The sequence below is a fragment of the Mesitornis unicolor genome, unplaced genomic scaffold (assembly GCF_000695765.1).
Source record: "Mesitornis unicolor isolate BGI_N332 unplaced genomic scaffold, ASM69576v1 scaffold7773, whole genome shotgun sequence".
Classification (NCBI taxonomy): Eukaryota; Metazoa; Chordata; class Aves; order Mesitornithiformes; family Mesitornithidae; genus Mesitornis; species Mesitornis unicolor.
In genome coordinates, this window is record NW_010176798.1 from 57,461 (window position 1) to 80,627 (window position 23,167).

General features: G+C 37.8%; 1 protein-coding gene across 1 annotated transcript in view; it reads right to left on the reverse strand.

Moving 5' to 3' along the window:
• Positions 1 to 1,699: 1,699 nt before the first annotated feature.
• The window catches only part of LOC104538590 (protein kinase C-binding protein NELL1), a gene marked incomplete at its 5' end in the record, with an annotated part of 109,251 nt that continues 87,783 nt past the window's right edge, over positions 1,700 to 23,167 (reverse strand). The window contains 5 exons of the mRNA XM_010181844.1: positions 1,700 to 2,249; positions 3,522 to 3,746; positions 5,478 to 5,654; positions 11,368 to 11,561; positions 21,394 to 21,534. Coding sequence (XP_010180146.1) covers positions 2,199 to 2,249; positions 3,522 to 3,746; positions 5,478 to 5,654; positions 11,368 to 11,561; positions 21,394 to 21,534 — 788 coding nt within the window. The remainder of the gene's footprint in view (positions 2,250 to 3,521; positions 3,747 to 5,477; positions 5,655 to 11,367; positions 11,562 to 21,393; positions 21,535 to 23,167) is intronic.

Here is a 23,167-nt window from a genome sequence, read left to right on the forward strand (position 1 = left end):
CTGAATATGATCCTAAGAAGGTCAGGAGCTTCCAGAAAGCATCTTGCGAAACAGCTTTACTACTACAAGGTAAAGAGGAAAAGAATGATTTTCGAACCCTGCACTGTCTTTAATCCCACTCAGAGTTTCAGAAATTGGTGTGTGTGGCAGATTGGAACATATGATTTTGTCCAAATAAGTATAAACAAAGTATTTCTTACAACTCTGCTGCTACATCTCCAGGCACACACACTTTCTCCTTTTAGTGACATCACTAATTCAAGTCTGGAAAGCACAGTGATGAATGTTGTAAAACTCTGCTAATAAAACTAAGGAAAAGCAATCTGTACATAGGAGTTTATTTAGATGCCCACAAGTTTTAAATCGCTTCCCTTTATAACTCAGCCCACTGGATATCTCATTCAACTGAATTACCATTGGGTTTTACAATGTGATATACAAAATGAGCTGACATGATTTACAAACATCCTTTGAGTATCATATAAAACACAACTGTTTCCCTTATTATACAATCATTAGGGCAATGCAAATATAGTCAATACATTATGGTAGCTGAAAACGATGGGGCATTTTAAGAAAATAAATTTAACTTTACCACACAAACCTGTTAGAGAAAACAAATCCTGTTTAAAAAATGGGAATAAAGGTGTCTGAGTTATTGTAAGTAATTTTTATGTAGTTTTGCCACTGTCCCCTTATAAGAAACGTAATAGTACTTCATTTAAAAGACGACTAATTTTTTCACTGTATAGCACACTTCATTTTTATCAGTTTCACATTTTTTGCATGAAATTATGAAAAACTCACAAATGTAGACTTTCCAAACTGTAGCCACTATACTTATTTCTGAACTCTTTTCCATATACTGTGTGTTCAATTAAATAAACAAAATGCAAAAAACACTACACAAATGAGCAGAACAAAACACAACAGCACGTTAAAAAGGTGACATTTAAGGTGTAGATGCCATCATCATAGAAATATATTCTTGTTCTAATGCCAAAAACTTTCTAGCCTTATGAAAAAAATAGACATTAGCTGAAAAGAATCTAAACTCTAACCTCAATATAGGGCTAAGAGTTTTAATTTGTGTTTCTGTCTAAACGTAGGTACTAAACAACACTGTGTGCCTAGTAAATTTAAAACTAAATATTTTTGAATGTCATACAGTATGAAAAGAGAAAATCTGTTTCTGAGCTGTTAATTGGGTAATTAAAGTTACCAAGCATTAAAGTCTCCTGTCCCACATGTCACTGCTACAGGTGCTTCTGCACTTTGTCACTATGGTAGCAATAACTGAGAATGGCAGACATCATTAATACTGTGAATATAAAAAAAAATGGAAAAATTCTCAACTCATCAGTGATGTTACAACTGAATGCTAATTCTAACCTAGTCAATTTAAATTCTATCATCTTAAGGCTCGCTGTTTTATCACTGCACAATCTAGAGGGATTATACCTTTTTCTGGTGATTCCTTCCTGACTATGTGTTGAATTGGCAGTAGAATGTGTTTTTAGCTCAGTTTCTCACTACAGGAGTCTTGCTGCTGCTCTGCATGTTTAGAGAACAAAGTGCTTTTTTGCCATTTCCTTAAGTTCATGGCATTTAATTTTATAAATTTTTAAGACAGATTTATTTTGATTACTTTCATTCTGTCCAATCAAATAAACCTTTGAATGCTTTAAAATGTTGGACAGCTGTGAAATATAAGTACTATGCAATTTGACTGTACATACATACATATTTTCATAAATACATCTGGACAGGGACCTTGGAACTAAGTATGTGATATCATGGGACAAAATCACAACAGGCTGTCTTTGTAAAATCTAGATCCAAAGTAAGAAGAGCTGAATTCTATCATGTTGTCAATACACAAATTAAAACAAAAATACAGCATTAGTTTACCCATGAAATAATTTAAATGATTGCAAATGTCTTGACAGGAAAGGTGTGTAATTTACAACACTGAAAACTTTGAACAACCATTGACTTATATGCGCTGTACTGTAAGTCACCCAGACAAGGCTAGCAAGGATGAGCATAGTGATAGGTCCCAAAGGCAACTCCCAAACATCTTCCTTATGTGGAGACTTTGGTAATTGTCTGTTGTATAAAATGCCAATGCATACGACTTCATTTCAGGTGATAACTTCATCAGTTTTCCTCCCTCGGCACAGTCCAGTCTCACTACGTCAGTTATTGTTGAGACACTCTAAATCCACCGAGCAGCAGACGTTCCCATTCTGCACAGACAAACAAGCCGGTGTCAATCACCTCCACAGAACAAGTCACAAAGAGCAAAGGGGTTGGTGACACACAGAGATAGATGCATCTCTTATATATCTACCACATGCAAAAATCTGCTAAAGCCATCATCCCAAGGCATCCTCATAGGTCCCAACTGTGGTAGCTTTTTGAGGAGGCTGACTTGGCCAAATAGGACTGAACTGGCCTGAACTACACATGAACTAGAAAACCTGGATGTGAAAGACTCAGTAGTCTCCACAATAAAATACAGCATAGCAAAGGCAATAGAGATTATTGGATTTTTCTCTCATGCAAGAAAGTTAATGGAGATATTTTTTTATGTGATCAATGCAGGGAAGCTTTGTGTTTGTCTGAAATAAGCAGATAGCTCAGATTCTTGATTCATAGCAGGTATTATAGGCAGGCAAAAATGGCCTTGAAGTTTAATATATTGTTAAATATCTTTCTGCAACATCCACTCATTTACAAAACTATGAAATAAAAAACTACAGCAACCACCAAAACCCCAAATGAGCATTTTTTTTCTTTTTTCTTTTTTAAATTCAACACAAACCAATAGGAAACACTCTGAAGAATGGCAGAAAAGCTACCTTCAATAATTTAAAGCCCTGGAGCAACAGCTTGGTTTCCCACAATGAATAGAAAATTTTATATAACCCAAAACCATATTTTCATAATTCTGATATTAGTGCAGTGGTGTCATCACTGCACGAAGCAGGGGAGACAGACTGCACTTCTGCATTAGAGCCACTGGACTGACTACATCTTGATGAGATCCAGGAATAGAAACTGTGATGTTCCCCTCACACTTCTGTTGTGGGAGTGCCTTCATCTCTGAGCTGCAATGCGCTTCTACTTGTGTACTGGCTGGAGAAACTTCTATTAGTGTTTTTTCCTCTGCTTACCAGCTCTGTAAAACACGTTTTCATGAACATCCACATTAGGCAATTATTAAAGTATTATCCTAGATTTATACTGAGAATGCCTGAAGGGCTCTCCAACTGAACATCTGAAAGATGCACTAGGAAATTACATATCTGTACTCAACATTTTCAACAAGCACAGAATTGTTTTGTTTCTACCCTGCAAAACACAAAAGCCTTGGGTTTTCTGTAGGCTTCTGCCCTCAGGTCTCCTTTACTTCCCCAAGATCTGAATGTGAACTTCAAAGGGCAGAAGGTGACCCTGATTTTATGCAGCAACACAACAACTTACATTTCCATTACTATTCTACCTTGCCGTCATACCTTGCATTTGCAGGTTGTACAAGGAGATCCCACCATTGTCCATACAGCGCCGCTAAGTCTTGTAATTCCGTAGCCATCTAGACAGGTTTTCCTGATGTCATAGGTGATGTTGTCAGCCAGACAGGGGTCACTGACACAGTGGGGACAGCACTCTCCTTCTGAGATAGCCGTGTACTCGCAGTTTAGATTTGGGCATAGGAGAGGCCAACAATCCACCTCTCCTTCCTGTAAAAATGGAAGCAAAGCTCATGGAATTTGTTGCCGTTTGCTGGCTACCAAGAAACTTTAGATCCTGATGCATGGAAAGGTTTTATTTTGACAAAATTGAAATAAACTTAATGAATCAGCTCTTAGTTTGCTTGATCATATAAATGCATGTTTGAATACTGAGCTGAAGTTTCCTAAATGTAGCAGACTATCATTTGTTTGGGTTTTGACTAAATACCACCACTGTCATCATCATAGGAGGAGAAAATAGTTCTTTCGTGTCTTTAAAGGCAGCATTAAATACTGGCTTCCAATATTTTCCATAAACTATAATTTTTGCAATAATTGCCTTGCAGATTCATGCCCTCTTTCTATTCCTGGTCACATAAACATCTCTGTGGGATCACAGCAATTGTTTAAACAGAAAGCTAACACCGCACACAGATGTAGGTTAGTATGTTCCAGAAGCATTAAACATTGATTTAACTAGCAACAGCTGAAATTTATTTTACTGTCAACTCCTAAAGGAATTGTTTGAGCAATACCAGTTATGTTCCACTGAGTTATTTTATTTTATTATTTAGCTTTGTAAAAAAAAAAAAAGGCAGTTTAGTAGATAGAGAGGAGGGAATCATCAGCTCACTTCTGTAGAGTATTGCTGTGCATGTCTAAAGTTAACCTGCGCAGGGCTCCAATAACTTGCATTATGTTACTCTGGAAGCACCGCAGGTGTTGATAATATCACACCCTGCACAGAACCCTACATCTAGCACTGATTTAGGGCATCCCTGTCTTTTAACTCTGTATGTTAACCCAGTCATAAAATTAGGCAAAGAACTGCTAGCCACAAACTCAGTAACCCTTGTAAAACATGTCACATTCAATATCTGCCACTGCTGCTGGCTGCAAATGTTTCTTGCTGTTCTTTTGTGAACATTAATAAAAAAATCTTAAGAGAATGCAAAATACAATACTTACTGCTGTACATTATGTGTAATTATCTCTTAGCAGTAACTTAGCTTTCAGTGTAATTTGTTTCCTGATGCTCAGACACCTCTTGATTAATATCATATATAAAGACTATGTTACACAGACCGCTATAAATGGAAAAATTATAATTGTAATGAAATTCATTGCTGCACTAATTAGTGTATCTGTGCAAAACTTAAAGCTTTAGGGAAATAATCTACCATGCCTAATGAGAAAATAAATGTTCTTTATTTTGCATGTTGTCTAGTAATTTCAGATTTCTTTATCCTTATTTTTTTGGTTAATTTTTGCTAATTCACCACATTACACTGGCACTCCATTTTTCCAGCATTTGCTGAATAAAAATGTAAGAATTGCATTGTCCATTTTGATAAGACAGGTACACCAGCAGATGTAATTTAAAGCTGAAACTCCTCCAACTAAATCCATTGCATGTTAAAAAAATTTTAGAAGTCATTTAAAGATCAGACAACCTCACAAAAGTTCTCAAAAGCAGACTAATGCTAAAGTTAACATAGTGACAAGGTTTCTAAGTTTTTGGTCAAGCTTTTAATTTTGTTCATTAGACCTACTTATCAGTAATAAAAGGAAAAATGATGTTGTAGCTTTCAGTTCTCTGGTGCTCTGTAAGTGCTTTATAATCATACCCAGCCTGAAAAAGCAGACAAAGAGAAAACTGAGAGCCTGCTTCCAGGTATGCTTTGCTGAAAACCATAAGCCTTATTATTCTTGCTCCCTTCCGAAACACTTTACCCATACCAGGCAACGGCACTGCTGACAGCTGTAGGTCCAGTTGTCTCCACTGCGGTAGAGTTTGTGCCCAGTTTGGTCGAGGCACTGGCTGGTGACACGGGTGTCACACTCCGGGCAGCAGAAGAGATCAGCACTGGGGTTCTCGCAGTCGCAGGCTGTCCTCCGGCAGAAAATCCTCCCGTCCTGCGAGGACACAATGCCCTGATGTCAACCACAAACTGCCAGACAGCAACTCGGATAAGGTCACAGGATACATATATCAAAGGGCACGTCTTTGGCACATCAGGAAATATTAAATTCTTAATGTATTCAAAGTTACTGCCAACAAGGGCTAGATCCTGCCAATTAATACCTCAAATACCAGTATTGTCCCAATTTCTATGCCATACTGGATCCAATACTGTCTGAATTTGAGAATCCTGTTTTCCTGTCTCCAGTTAATTGAATTTTAAAAAAATCAGTATCTCAGAAGAAATATAGTGAAGTAATTTCATATCGCATTTGTTACATCAACGAACTCGTCAAGGATTTGCCACTCTAATACATACAATATTGGTTTAGCACTATTTTGACTGACTCTATCACTGTGAAGAAAATAACTTGAATAAATAAACTGAAGTTATGAAAGTGGTCCTTTTAACTTCATAGAATTCATTCTTCATGAAGAGCAGCCTTATGGAGAAGAACTTGGGGGTACTGGTGGACAAAAAGCTAGATATGAACCAAGAATGCACACTCACAGCCCAGAAGGCCAATCGCATCTTGGGCTGCTTCAACAGAATCGTGGCCAGCAGATTGATAGAGGTGATTCTGCCCCTCTGCTCTGGTGAGACCTCACCTGGAGTACTGCGTTCAGCTCTGAAGCCCTCAACATAAGAAGGACATGGAGCTGTTGGAGCAGATCCAGAGGAGGGCCACGAAGATGATCAGAGGAATGGAGCACATCTCCTATGAGGACTGACTGCGAGAGTTGGGGTTGTTCAGCCTGGAGAAGAGAAGGCTCTGGGGAGACCTTATAGCAGCCTTCCAGCACCTGAAAGGGGCTTACAAGAAAGCTGGGGAGGGACTGTTTACAAGGGCATGTAGTGATAGGACAAGGGGCAATGGTTTTAAACTAGAGCAGGGTAGATTTAAGTCAGACATTAGGAAGAAGTTCTTCCCTATGTGGTTGGTGAAACATTGGAACAGGTTGCCCAGAGAGGCGGTGGAGGCCCCATCCCTGGAGACATTCAAGGTCAGGTTTCATGGGGCTCTGAGCAACCTGATTTAGTTAAAGATGTCCCTGCTCACTGCAGGGGGTTGAACCTGACAACATTTAAAGGTCCCTTCCAACCCAAACCATTCTTTGATTCTATGATTCATAGGAGCACAATACAGCAAAATCACAGTAGCACTAATCATTCTTCACTCTGAATTAACCACTGGTTCTGTTCCACATCTGGACCTACAGTACATAAACTTAAAGCTAAATGGACCTATCATCTTCCATTATAATTCTATTCGTGTATTAAAGAGGGCTGGTATTCTACAGGCTCTCCAAAATATGATTTTGCTAAATATTTGCTTACAGTATTAGATGGCCTATTTTGTTAAAAGTCCATTAAACAGAACTGTTTGAGATAAACAGAAGAATTACTTCTGCATGTAAAAAGGAAATGATATATTCTCTTTGTAGCACAGAAAAACAAATTTATTCTAATTCGAGTTATGAAAATTGGATGGACTATTGTGTTTGAAATTATACCCCTTACCGAAGGTGAGCCAACACACTGATATGCCACATGTAGACTGGGAACTGAAATCACAGTTAACAGTGCAGAGATTATTGAAAAGTTTAGACATTAACTTCTATTGCATTTAACGCCAGTTATTGGATTAGTCATTATTTAAGCAAAGTGTCCCCTGCAGGCAATTTTAAGGTAGAGGTGTGAGAGGGCTGAAGCTATATTTTGCAGCATGTGGCATGGTGGTTGTTTTGTTTTTGTTTTGATGTAGGAATCTGTGTTTGGCTCTTGTTTTTAAGGGAAGTCAGTCCTTGGCCAGTCTTGGCATTGGCCACAATGCAACATGTACAAAACCACTGTCACTGCTGCATTTCATCATAGTTTTGAATTGATTAGAAGATTACTTTCTGTTACAAGAATAATTAAAATTATTTCTTATGACTAACAAGGAAAGCTGAAAAGAACACAGTATTATGGAAATGCTAACCACATGCTAGGTTAACATGGATCTGAACTGCTTTTGCCAACCACAGGGTACAGGACTCGTTTACCCTACAGTTTTCAGTCAATTTCATATCAAATTAAGATACTAAGGATTCTCTACTTGTGGGTAGTTTGTGGCTTTAGTTGTGGTAGAAGGAATAAACAAGCTTTATTTCCTCACTCAGCAGTTTGAGTAAATCATAATGTAAGGAAGGCTAGCAGTGGCCCATTCATTTAGCCACAGGTCCGGCCAGGTCCATATGCAGTGCTGGGAATAAATCGCTTCAACAAAAAGCAAAGAACAAAGTCATCTTCCTTGTTTAGCAAGCGGTGAAAGAAGAGCACCGGAAGACTCCTCTGATGGAGAGTTATGACTAAATCTCCATTCTTGCAGGTGGGAAAGCACAACCATCTTTCACCCCTTGCTGAGGGCAGACATCAAGTGGCAGCTCAGCACAAAAGCTCAGCCAGGCTGACCAGCTCCAGGCACATGGGGCTGCACCACGCACCTAGGCAACCCAAAGCCCTCGACAATGGCAGTCTCTCTCCTCTCCATAATGGAGTGCTGATTAATAATGGCTGACAATAACCTCTGCTTAGTTCCAGTTCAGTTTCCAAGCTTTCAAGATCAGCTTTCAAATTCCCCTTTCAGCTGGTGACAGTGCTTCTCTGAGCTCCTGTACTGTTATCTCTGGGGAGCAGCTAACCTTTTACACTGCCTTTACTTACTGTATTTCAGAACACTGACAAAGCCTGATATGATTTTGCCAGAGACCTTTTGGTAATCATAATACACTGTTACTCTCTTTTTTTGTTAAGCATCTGTGTTTTATCTACAACCTCATTAGTTCCATGCCTTTCAAAAGAAATTTTTATCGCTACACTGCAGTGATACAAAGCTTCTTAAGCTGCAACATCTCACTTGCATCTTTGCAGCTTTCTAGTAGCATTGAGAAATACATAGAAATTTGAGAATTATATAGAAAGCAACTTATTTTCTTTTGGTGGGTAATAACATATAGAATCTTATTAACGCCTCTTCCTCCCCACCCTCCTCACTGAATCAGCTCTACCTGCTTCATAAACATCAGTGGTATGAACACAAAACTGTTCCTACTAAAGGAAAACCTGACACACAAGGGACTCGCTGTAAAGGGTGACTCAAGTTTCCACAGAGCCCCAAAGCCAATTTGGGCAGAAATCAGACTCTGCAGGAACCACATCTCCAAACTGTTCTTGCAACCTCAGGAACACACTTCACCTTGGCACGTCAGCCTGTTCCCAGCGCTGTGCTTATCCCCCAGGCTTTTATCATACAGGGAATGGGCAGTTGCCTTAATTAGAGAACTGACTCAAAAGCAGAGATATAGCCAGACAGCACAGCCAGGCTTAGTATTTTCATGGGAGAGAGCAAAAGCTCCCTATTACCCTTCAAATTCCTACCAGTCATAAATTTAATTGTGATTTAAATCCACAAGAGTTTAACAAGATATTTGTAGAAGATGCATCAAATACACAATTTCCTTTGCACCAGAAATTAATTTAAAATATTTTCAAGATGCAATCCATGCTTTTCAGTCACTTCATAAAATACATCCAGCTGACCTTTCCTAAAACAACCAGAACAAAAGAAAAGCCAAAAGAAAACATATTATTTTAAATGCTGATTTGTCTTCTAGATAAAACAAGTGACTAAGAGCATTTCAAAGTTAGAGTAAGAAGTATAAGTAATGATTTAGTTACACTCTGCCCTTTTCCTCATTGAAAACTGAACAGACTGCAAAAAGGTCAAGCAAGGCCAGGTCTCTGTGCAACCGCATGAAAATTATAGAGTCCTGCAGCAGGTTTAAGTAGCCCGGTGTATCAGAAGCTATCACAATCTATAAAAATATGTTTCAATAAGATATTTCAATAAACATTGAGTGAAGACTTTACATCCTGCCTGAGATATAACAGAGGAGGAGCTCTCCCTGTTTTCTCTGTTCTGTAGACAATAATTTGGCTCTTCAAACAAGGCAGCTACTGGAGTGAAATTAAATGCAAATGTTAATTCACAGAGGAAAAAAACTGTAAAGTGAGGAGGATATAAAAGAAGAGTCATAGCAACAAACAGTGCCAGGCTTAGATTCAAATTTCTATGTAGTAGTTAATAATTTTGTATATTTTCATATACTAATAAGAACATTCAACATAAGAAATAAGTGCAATGAGAAATGGCAAATAAATTACAAGCAGTCTAAAATGAGAATACTAATAGTTATAATTCTACAAAGGCAGACCAGATGTCTTCACATATATTAAACTGTTTATTCTACTGACTGGAAATCCTTTCATAAGCCAGCCAGTTCCCCAAGATTACAGTAAAAGCTTGATATGTATTCAGTGGAGTTGTACACTTCAGTTTCTGAAGGGAGGAGTTTTGGGGAGCTTGAGGCTACTTAAAGTAAAAAATACAGCAACTAAGAAGAACATACTCCCTTTTGAGCCCAAAACAGTAGTGTACTTTGCAGGTTCTATTCACTTTTAAGTCTCCATTTCCTTTCTGCTACACTATACAGAAATTATGAGGCTTTCAGCTTCTTGCAACTTCAAAACAACTCTTTCCTCCTGTCCCCCTCAAACCCTTTAATGCTTCTCTGGCTCATCAGCATTAAGACATGGGGATTGATAGAACACTTCTCATGCTCTATGTTCAGCTTTTCACAATGGCCAAAATCTCACTTTACTTACACATATGCAAGAGCCAAGAAGTCTTCTACTGTGTCTAAGGGCAGCTTGCTATGAATGCATCAGGTCAAAGTGGCCATAAAAGACTAACCATTTCTCAGATTGGTCCACTGACCAAAAATTCTGATTTCAGGGACAGCACTCCTCTTAACTAGTGAAAATGAAGAAAGCAGGGTCAAATGTTCTTTTACACTTGATTACCACACTCAGAAAATAACTTCTAACTTTCTGGGGAGGAAAAAGGAATGGGTAGCGAGGAACAAAAAACTGATCTAGCATTAACTCTACAGTAGAGCTACTTATACTATGCCTGGCTTCTCCAAAGGTGCAGACTGAACTGCACTGCTCAACTGGGAGAGCTGCTAACACAACCAAGCTGGGATAAGGAGGAGAAAGATGGTCTTCAGCCTTCTTCATTTGAGAAAATTAAGTGCCTGCTGCTAGGTCATCTAACCTTTGACTCATGCTCAGGCCCTGCTCCTCACCCAGTTAATTCATGTGTATTCTAATTAAAGGAAAACACCACCAACTGGAAGATGGGTGACTACAGTACTTGTCCTCAGAAATGCATATTCATGTGAAACAGAAACTGAAAACAGTTTTCAACATTTCTAGTAAGTGCACTGATCACCTGTACGGTCTATTAAAGGGTAACTAACTGAAGACTGTCATTGAGGCTCACTTCAAGTGGCTCTGGCCCACGGGGTGATACAGCAGAAGCTCAGCAGGGTCAGTCGTTACTCATCTGTGTTTGTGGTCATGTGAAAGAAGAAAAAAAGACAACTTCACAGATGAATTTCCCCATCACAGCTTCAATGTCCATAGCAGAGCTTACCTTTTGCCTCAGTGCCTCGGGCTTAGGCCAGGTATTTTGCCAACACCACTGACACTGCAATGTTGGGTTTCTGACATGAGCCCAGAGAAGTAAAGGCCTCCTGAAACCCAGACCAGCTGGATCTCACCTTGCAGGAACAAACGGAGCATCTGTCCTCCCTCAGGGTCCACACCTGTCCATTTCGCTTGAAGCCACCTTCATGGGGACAGTCTCCAGTGCAAGATGGTCCGGATGGACAAAGGCAATCAAACCCTCCTGCCAGGTTCACACAAGCTGAATCATTCCAACAGGTGTGGGTCTTTAAGGCACACTCGTCGATATCTGCAAAACAGCAGATTTATAATGCTTCAGACATTTTCTTTTTACAGGGCAAATATGATTTCCATACTAACTACTGCTCATGTGACTTCCTGATAGAAGAGGGTGCCTTTTTTATCATATCTTCCATATTTATTTGCTAGACAAAAAACACTGATTTTTTCTTTAGGCTATTCTTGAGTGATTCTTTTAATTCCACAAAAATTCTTAAACTATCTTCAGCAGGCTTAATTGTAAATGCTGAGTCTGACATACCTAGTGGAACTATGTATCAATGATAAACTTGAACCTTCAGACAAGAGTGTATAGTCATTTTGCAGTGACTGGAAACTAGTGAACAGTCAGAGTGACTTTCTATCAGTTAGATCACTCTGTTCTGGACTTTACACCAACATAGAAGAGCACTATATTTCATAAGTTCCTAGCGTGATAAACATTTCCCATAGTACAGTAGTCAGTTATATTCTTTTTCCATTGCTGGAAGGTATAAGTGAATTTAAAAAAAAAAGAAAAAAAAAAGAAGAAAGAAATGAAAGGCACCTTATACAGAAAAAAAAAGTCTTAGAACAAACCTATGGAGGAAAAGCATGATTTAGCAATGACACAAAGAAATAAGTAACAAAAGAAAATTATTATACACTAGAGAAAAATGAATTACAGTATCCCATTAAAATTGCTTTTGGAAGGTAAAATATAATTATGCAATATGAATTTATCTGGTGATTCTTTTTCTTGGAGCAAAACACGTGAGATTTTTAAGCACATTGTGAAAAAAGGGTATTTCTTTCAGAAAATAACTTTAGACTGTTCTTGAACAATATATTGACAGGTTGTCTAGATAACATACCAGTAAACTGGTGGTCTCGTTGCAACACAACAATGAAAACTGTAAGCAAGAGCAGAAAAGCTGGAGAAAAAATGCTTTACAAGTATGTGATGGTTTCTATCATGAAAATTCCAGAACACTGTTATATTAATTCAGAAATTACAAGGAAGAATCCTCACACTTACAATTTAAAATTACCTAATTGCTAGCATGAAATTTACAACTGTTCAATATTACCCAAGTGTACTTTTTATTCCTTCCTAAAATATAAAAAAAATAAAAATTTAATAAAATTTGCAAAGAAAATTACCTAAAGTCTAATTTAAGTGGGATGTGATGGTCAGTTGCCCTACTTTTTGGACAAGTGTCATGGCTACACCTCCACAGAAAGCCAGAACTTTAAAAGACATTAAGAATTCTTTCAGTCTGCTGAAGGAAACTCTCTATACCAATCAAATCACTATTTTCCCTCTGACTTATCATAGAATCAAAGAATGGTTTGGATTGAAAGGGATCGTAAAGATCACCCAGTCCAACCTCCCTGCCATGGGCTGGGACACCTCCCACTAGACCGGGTTGTCCCAAAGCCCTATCCAACCTGGCCTTGAACACTTCTGGGGAGGGGACATCCATGACTGCCCTGAGTAACCTGTGCCAGTGTCTCACCACCCTCACAGTAAAGAATTTCTTCCCAATATCTAGTCTAAATCTACCCTCTTCCAGTTTAAAACCACTCTTCCTCATTCTATTGCTACCTGCCCTTGTAAAAAGTCTCTCCCCAGCTTTCTTGTAGGACCCTTCAGGAAATGGAAGACTGCAGTAAGTTCCCCCCAGAGCCTTCTCTTCTCCAGGCTGAACAGCCCCAACTCTCTGTTGGTCCTTGTAGGGGAGGTGCTCCAGCTTTTGGATCACCTTCCTGGCCTTCTCTGAACCCACTCCAACAGTTTGATGTCCTTCTTATATACTGGAGGCCCCAGAACTGGACAGAGTACTCCAGGTGGGGTCTCACCAGAGCAGAGCAGAGGGGCAGAAACACTTCCCTCGATCTGCTGGCCATGCTTCTTTTGATACAGCTCAGGATGCAGTTGGCCTTCTGGGATGCAAGCGCACATTGCCTGCTCATGTTGAGTTTCTTCTCATGGACTGACACCTCCAAGTCCTTCTCCTCGGGAATGCTCTCGAGACTTGGTTAGTAAAATTCCTTATTTCAATTCATAAATAGTCCAGGAACTGTAATTTATATATCATAGTTTGATATATATATATAAAAAAGATACAAGTGGAAGTGCTGTAGTGCCCTTGGATGAAATCCAATGCAAAATCAACCTGCATGACTGAGACAGGGGCCTGGGCTGCCAGAAGATTACTGTTCCTTTTTCTGCTTATAGACCCAAAGGGAAGCTGGAGGCAATTACACTGCAGAAGGGCTTCACTCCTGGGCTAAGCTGTGGGCCAGTTCTCTGTCAGATATGTTCCCAGTGGCCTAATAGCACAATTCAAGTACTTGTCACTCAGACTCCCCTAAAAAATGGTGTATTTTGCTGCCCTGATGGTCTTAATTGCCAAAAAAACCCCATTATTGCTCTTATGCGTAGCTTAGCACTAAGCATTTGAAAGGTCCACTACCAATGGTGTAAAAGGTGCTGCACTAAAATAAATTAAAACTTGTAGTTCATTGTTTAACAACTGCCAGAGTATCGCAAGAGGTAAAAACCATGAAGACTGGCATGCAGAGAGCTATGAATGAACTGCTATGAAATTAATTATATCCAAACAGTTACTGTAAGACTTAAAGTATTCTTAAAAATATCCCATTTTTCTTTGAATAGACTTGTATTTTATGTTGAAGACAAAGGTATAAATGAAGCATTCACTTTGTCTTTGGTGATTTCACCAAGCATCTTCAATATTCTCCTTTCTTACCATATTAAAGGCTCCTTGAATAGCATATACATAGGATCAGAGTGCAGATTAGAAGGGTAACTTTCACAGTTCAAAACTGAAAGGATTTCACAGATGAATATAAAGCCATATTGCCTAAAGAGTTCCATGTAATTGCTTTACTTATGACACAGAAATCTAATTCTGTTTCCATGTAATTTAACAGATTTATGGAAAGCCAGATGTTAGCAATTATAGAAACTAACATTATTCATATTCTCAGTACTACAGACCTGTTCACACTGCACAAACCCAATTTAATTTGTTATACGTATCCGAAAGGGAAGAACATCCTATTTATGTACTGCTACTGCTTTTCTCTGCTTAGCACAGATATAAAGGATGTCCCCATTAAGAACAGCCCAAACTTGTAAATGGGACATTCATGACAATGAAACCAATCAAGCAAAGCTGAATAATATGTGTGAACATAAATTCCTAATTACTACTCAGTTTGCTCATTTTTTTTCATTCTTTATGCAAATGATGGTTTCTTATTATTTTATGGCCATTATTATTTAAAAGTTTTAGTTATTAATCAAATATAAAAGGCTTGGACACTGCAGTCTTTTCCAGCTGAACTTTTAATAGAGCTAATTTTCTAAGAAAATCCCTTTAACAGTTTTTTCTTGTCGCTGATCTTATTTCTAAAAGTCAGAACAAACAGCAAATGTTCCCAGTAACTTGAGGAAAAGTAGTTAAAAGTGTAAGATGTTTCTGTCCTTTTCACTTTTTCAGCTTCAAAACAGATTGAAGGGGTGGGGAAGGAAAAGAACCCAGACAAAAACTCTATATTGTTAGCTCCCAGTTAGCTTAAGAAAGTATTTCAGTTTAATGGGGATCAAATGGACTTGCTGATAGCGACATGAGATCAGTATGTAGATGGCTATGCAAAACACAGAAGAACATATCCGTATTTAGTGAAATTTCTCTTAACAAGTGGAATCAATGTGTCTACTTAGGTGCTGAAAAATTAGCTTAGTTTAAAATTCTGAACATATCCAAAACAATCTCCTAATGAATATGAAAACTGTATGACAAGAATCTTGCATATAGATTATTTTTATATTATTCAAATCCTTACTCAGTTTAAATTCCCCACACTCCCATCAGGTTTTACTTGCTTTTACATAACTGCTCTCAGAAGATGTGGGTCGAAAACTGGAACGCTTAATGATGGGCAAGGCAAAACTGTACACAAATATTATTTACCACTATAACAATACCAGGTAGGAAGATTATGAAATATTAATTTATAAATCAAGCAACTTTGAAGAACAATAGACAAGTACATATATGAAATAGCAAGAAGATTCCATAGTCTATCCCTGTATATAGCACAAGAACAAGATGCCTGTCTTGACTTTGGGGGCATTAGTTCTTCCATGTACCCTGTCAACCTCTGAAAACAATCTCATTTTCACACATGGAATAGGGATTTGCAATCTTACTCATTATACTGAGATAATCTTTGGCAGATTAGTAATTAACCTAACTAAAAGTGGCAGGGCTTTACTTCCCCCCTCCACACAGTTCCTTTTCAAGAAAAAGTGAAGATACAGTGGAAATGACCATAATCAGAAACTTGCTTGTAATGCTAGCCTTATGCTATTTTCTATCAACAACATATAGCCAACAGCAAAGTGCTTGTTGCTGAGACATGCCACCTCAAGCATTGACAGGACTGTCATAGAACTGATCCAGGTCTTCACTTTTCAAACACTCCCAATCTGTGCTTCTTTAAATAAGTGTACAGCAACAAGTACCTGATCGTATGTATTTTAGGCACAAGGCAAGTATTCACATTTTGTGGATGGGAAAATAAAGAAAACAAACCACCTAAGATGTGTTCATTTCCTAGTATACCATCAAAGTACAGAAAGATATACATAGGCAGACACGGAATCAGAATCAAAGAGAAACAGAATAATCCCCTGAGATGTAATTTCCTTTTCCATCCTTTTTGGCTGTAATGAGAAGTAATTTGCCTCAGATATTATGAGAGGTCCCATGGCCACTGTATTTGAATGGGGTAGAAGACAAGCATGACTGTACATATCAACACAAGTTCATTAACTTGGTTTCACTGAAATGTTAAGCAATCCCTAGCTACTTCATTTCTTAGTTTGCAAGGCTATTGAGGTTTTAATGGTATGACTTTTCTATAGCACCTTAATAAATATGTGCAAGCAAGTCATGCAGTGTGGTGCTCTGTAATATCATGATAAGCTGTTGCAGAAGAAAGAATCCTACTAATGTGCTAATTTTAACTGTTACGGTACATTAAACCATTACAGTATAATGTTAGCATGAAAAATGTATGCTGGGCTCCCAAAGCAATGTATGTACAAGTTAACTAAACACTGTTTTGACATATCATTTTTCACAGGCAACTTGTGACTTAATGTATTTGCCTTCTTTCTAAATCAAATTGATTTGGACTCGTCTTTGAAAAAAAATCACTAAACAGATTCATTTTCATTTAGAAAATATTTTATGATAGTACTTTTATTCTATAGAGACATAATGGTCTATTTAAGAACACTGACTAGTAAATTAGATCCTGAATATAGGATTTACTAATGCTTTCTAGAAATACAGGAGTGACTAAACACAATTACCTTGAAGACACATCTTTCAGAATACAAGAGTCAGAATTTACTAAATAGAAAGCAAGCAAGATAATTTTTATTTTGCATTATAAAATCCACACACTGATACTATGAACTTTAAGAATTCCTATGAGCAGAACAAAAGAAAGTCGTAAACCAGCAGGTTCTAGATTTGGTCTTGGATACTCTGTACCATATGCAAACCTCTTTGGTCTACATACCACTTCTCTAATGATAGAAAACCAATTCTCAGGCACACAGGAAGATTTTCAAAGCCTTTTGTTTGACACAGAAAGGGGGCAAAATAAACACAGAACAAACCTTTTCTCTTTCTAATCTAGGTAACAGACAGTACTGCAGCATACTATGGAGTATATGAAAGCTTCAGGAAGTACTTTTAAACCCATTCGGACTTGAACCTCAAGCACTGCTGCACCCAACTTTTGTGGGAGATGAATACATGTGGAGTTTTCTCTCGTATCTGATGAGTCCTACCTTTTTCCAGCTTTCATTCCCCCACAACAGCTACTCTAACCCTGCAGTGAACTATGCAACTTTTCAGGACAAAATGCATGGTGAATCCTGAGGTGGTTTTTTGGTGGGAGGAGGATCCATGTTAAGCTTCCCTACTAAATTTGAACTGATTCTTAAAGAAAATTAAAAAATAACCAACAACTGACAGGGACTGCTGCCTTGTTTGGTTTTGGTTTTGGGGTTTTTTTGTGGGTTTTTTGGTGTTTTTTTCCCTTCTGTGCTTGCAAGTCACAACGCAGAGACTCAGAAACACAAACGATGATGAAAAAAAAGGAATCGGGAATTCTGTACTCCAGGGTCTGAACAGCTCCCTACAGACTGGAAGCATGTCACTTAAAGAGAGATGGAGATTAAAAAGTATAATTTAATTTGCTTTTATTTTTCTGCTGTAGATAAGAGGGAGATTTGTGAGACATTATTAACTTCCCAGAATACAGCATTTCTTTGCCAGTTTTCCCTTTCTTTTGGTTCTGATAATCTCAAAGGTTATCACTGAAAATTCAGTGGTGACGGCTTATTCAATGACTAACTGATGAGATAGTAGTAGGCAACAGGTACCTTAGTGCAGGGGAAAAAACAGTGTATGCCAGTTGCTTCAATATGGTATCATTAGATAGTAGTTAATACTGGCATATATATCATATGACAACTCATAGTTCTCTATAAAGTATTTTTGTTTGTTTACCTTAAAGTATAGCAAAGCTCCTATTAAAAAAGGAAAAAAAATATAACCCAGTAACTATAGGCTTCACATTTTAATTGCCAAGTAAACTTAGGTATCAACTTAGTACAGCAATTGTCTTTTGTCTGCAAGCAGTATTCTTAATAACATACTGTGAAAGGCCAGTGCCTCATAAAAACAATACCACTGGAAATTAAATTACATTCTCTTAATTTGAGCCTGCTCACCATCAGTTTATGAAGCTGACATCTTTTATAAAACCATGGCCATGGAAATATATTCCCTTTTCAAAGCTGCCTTTGGTTGATATTTTGAGCAATAAAAGAATTTTCCCAAGCTTGAAGTGGTCTGGCTAAATCATATATCCTTATTACCTGAGCTCTGGTTCAATACTATGACCTTCTCCACCACATCCGTTGATTTATACATTTGTCCCTTGCCAGGTGACAAACTCCACTATTTTCACTTAATAAATGAGAACAGAGCTTTTGGAACCACTGAGGTATCAAAACACTTCCCAAATAGATGTTATTTTTTAAAATGTTCTACAAGCACCACAGAGGCACTGCAAGCAATGACTCAGCTCCAAGACCACCTACATATAAACAGAGGGAAAGGGGGTTAACCAATAGATGCAAAAATGCATCCTGCAAAAACAAACCAGCTGCCTGGGCTTTGAGGAATCTGTCAGAGCTGAGTGCTCCCTCCCACTGCCTTATGATATTCATATGTTATTATTATGATTATTTTGAGGGGGAAGGTTTAACCTTTTCTACTTGTGTTCTTAGTCTACTTATTGTACTCCAAGTTTTGTCCTTCGGGGAGGAAGAAGAAACATTTCAAAATACGGCTCAAATCCACCTCAGGTATGCATCAAGATTCCAGTATGCAGTCTGTAAAATATACCAGGACAAAACGCTGTTGCTAAGCAGATGAACCCTCTTTTATATAAAACAGAGTGAATGATACTGGCCCTGACTCTAATTACTCCACCATGCAAGCAAGCTCTGTAATGTGATGAAAGTCAGTGCTCAAGAAACCGTGTTTTAGCCAGAATGTCTAGTGTTAGCTGTCATTTTAACCAGTTCTTAGTTGCACTTTAAAACAAACATCATGGTTTCAAATTTCTTTGTCAGTATGGGTTAGAAGAATTTTTCAATTAATTTTTAATTGGTTAACCAGTATAAAGAAATAAAATAAACTGGTTTATTCTCTTTCTCACTGGTACTCTGCAGCAGATGATTCAGAAAAGCTATTTTGTTAAAATAACCCTGCTCATTTTACATTCTGTTTACAACTTGCATATGGCAAGATGAGCACCTCACCTTATGAACTTCCAGCATGCTGCACAGGTCAAAACAACTGCAGTTTGCTTTTATGAAAACTCACCCCTTCAGTCTCCATAGAATGCAGAACATTTTGGGCTTCTTTTTGCTTTGAGGTAGCCAAGTGCCCTTCCCTTTAATAGCGATGCAATGCAAGCAATACCGACTTTTTCAGCAACTAAGCCTAGCTGGGGGCCATTCAAAACTAGTCTTGTCTGTGCGTCTGTCTTTTCCTGAGACCAAGCTGAGCCTTAGATCTTCTCCATCCCAAAACAGCTACGTAAAGGCAGCCTGACAAGGGGTGCCATGCCAGCAGGACAGGTAGGCATCAGGAGCACTATAAATGCCCCTGATCCCCAGTTACCTCAGGGCTTTTTGAAGGCTATGTAAAGTTGCTTTGACTACTCATAAAGCAAGTATTTTCAACATTGCTCGGCCCACCACTCCTTTTACAGTAACTAAATAAACCAGAGGAGAACTCTAAACGTGTGAGAATCTGTTTAGAAATATGACTTTCACGTGGTATTTTATGTATTAAGTCACAAAATGCTGTAAAGTTTGCCATTTTTTACACAGCCATACCAATGAAGTTCACTGCTGCGATTTTATTGAGCTCCTCGCCAGCTAAGGACAATGTGCAAAATATGTCACAAAGTGACAAAATATTGTGTTTGAAAATAATTATTGTTCATATGCATTTTTAAATCAGGATGGTACCTTATCCCAAGGATTTCTAATAGCCAAAAATTTGTAAAACATAGGAATGTTTGTTATAAGTTACAAGTAAATGTATATATTTCTATTACAGATTTTTATTTTAAGTTTTACTGTAATCATACACTTTAAAATTAGAAAGAGCCCTTTGCATTTGTGGACATGACAAATGAAAAATTTACACTGTTAAAAAAAAAAGTCTTTCACAGAAGAAGCAGAAAAGCTTTCATAGAAAATTCATAGAACTAAGTAGAGATGAAGTAACTGAAATTCCAAAGAAAAGACACAGAACTATGAGAAGTAGATCTGTATCTCTACAGAAGTTAAAATGGGATTCTTTCTAAATAGTTTTAAACTCATCTGATAAAATATCATATAAAAATTATGTATAAGGCTTCTGAGAATAAGTAAAAAGTTGGAAAAATGTAGGGCTGAGGAAAGCCTCAATTACCATCCTCATTATGATTTTATTACTGCTTTCTTGCTGTAGTGGTACACAGTCTTACATCCCTGCTTATGGCAGGAGGTTGGACTAGATGACTTTTAAAGGCCCCTTCCAACCCAAACCGTTCCATAATTCCAGGATTCTACATCCAGTCAAGGGCACGAAGACTGCAAGAACTAAATCCCTATGGTGCCTCATCCCTTGTCCTCTCACAGAAACAACTGACAAACTCTGCTGCACCCTTCAAAAATCCCTCTCCGTTCATGCTCTTAGAGCCTTACTCTGAAAATATGGTGCATATGGTGCTTCACACTATTTGCATACTTCTAATAATAAAATTATGAGGATGCCAAACAATGTAAACCAAACAAATCGAAGCAACACAGACATACCCCCAACTGATATTTGAAAATTGAAAACTAACTCTTCCCCTTTTGTGGCATATTACGCTCCCCAGAAAGCCTACTTTCACTTCAGGTTTTACAGCAACTTATTTTGATAAATGGCAAAGCTCAGTAAGTCACACTTTGGATCTCTGACTGCCTCCCTCCTGTAATAACTGTTCAAAAATGTGACGCATCTTGAACCAAGCACCCACCCTGTGTGGCTGGGGATGCTGACAATCACAGACACGCTCGCTTGCATTCTCATTTCAGTCTTAAACACAGCAACTGCTCAGGACAGTGTCTCAAGAGTCACTTTGTAACACCATGCAGAAGGAGGAAAAGAAAAAGCGCTATGCTGATCATTGCTTACCAACACAGGACTCCCCGGCAAGAGAATAGCTTCCATTGTCATGGAAACCGCTTCTGCACTCACAGTGGTACCACCCTGGGAGGTTAACACAGCGTGAATGGTTGTGACACTCAATGATCCCCTCTGCACACTCATCAATATCTGCCTCAGAGAAAAACACAAGCCAGCCAGGAAATTAATTTCCTTTGACACCAATGCTTTAAGGTTAATTTTTTTTCTGTTGTTGTTTTGTTTTGTTTACATTTATTTTATTTTAAATCTTCCTTTAATAGATGGATCAAGGTTTTTATTACAGTTCCAAACAACAGATACTTAAAATATGACTCACATAACAACAATAAAAAAGAACAATAATACATCATGGAATTTGATACATACAAGACATTCATTTACACCATGATTTGTTAAAAATGCAAAGCAAACATGCACTTCTTTTGTTCTTTGTATTTAACTCAGAAGTTACATTTGCCTGTGTGTATAAAGCACTACAGAGCAGGTGCTCCACTGCAAAGGCAGTTTCAGCAATATTCCTGCTTTACAAACTGTATGCCCAGGACACCTTGAAAAGAATGAGCATTTTCTTTAGGATTTGAGTTTCTAGTGTTCAGCTGCTACACTGGCAGCTATCTGGCACTTAGGGTGCTCAGAGCACTTTGCAAACAAGGGTTAATATCTTTTGTATATATGATAAAAATAAATACCTACTATATGTATAACAGCATGTGACAAACAGAAAAAGCAGTCCATGTTTCAGCTGCAACAAAACATTTAGCTGGAAAAGAGTGAGGCAAATGACAGCAAGTGTGTAGCAATGGAAAGGTACAGCAAGATGAAAACCCTGCTGAGCTTCAATAAATGTGCTGTTGTTACAAAGGAAGTTTTAAAACTTCTGTAACATGGTTAATAGAGACCTCATAATTGCAAGCAACCTTGGTTAATCATGGCTGGCAACTGGCTGCTTCTCCCCTTTGAGCATTTTTCAGCACATTTTGTAGGGTTGTAATTAAAATTAGTGAATTAATTATGTTAACCTTAAGGTAATTTAAGAAGCTATTATATTTTCATTCCTCTGTTTAGCTCAAGCTTTTTTTCTTTTCTTTTTTTTTTTTTTCAATCTTGGACAGTTTTCAGCTGGGTACATTATCAATTAAAATGAATCCCAAATTATCCACACATAGCCGTTTTCATCTGCTGAGAATTTTCCATTGGCAATCAGTACATTTAAAATATGTATAAAACTGTGTACACCAAACACAAATTTGGGGATAATAGTTATGAAACTGCATGTAATTCTGCAAGCAAAGCAAAAGTGTTTCATGATCCTAATGGAAGTCTGAGTTAAGGCTCTTAAGTAACCACAGAGCTTAGCTTTTATCTCAATTTACAAAGTACATACACCAATATCGTTTCACTAACTACAGTGGAGCCACCTTGATGTATGTTGAAATTGATTTGAATTAAGTATGCTTCAATACAATTCCATTTTCTTACATTTTACAAGGAATAACATACAAATAAGTAACAATATATATTCTTGTTGAAATATGGCTGAAAAAACTACACAAATGCCTTTTTCTGGTTTTGCGTTCAGCCTCACTCAAGAATGAAACAACTTATCTATGTAACAGGGTTATAACCACTATTTATTTCTAGCTTTATTCAGCTTTCATCGAACAATAAAGTCTTTTTTATGCTTTAAAATCTGTCACTGCTGCCACCTCTTCTGTACTTTGTATTTTGTACAGTGTTTTAACATTAAAATTAGCTTCTACAA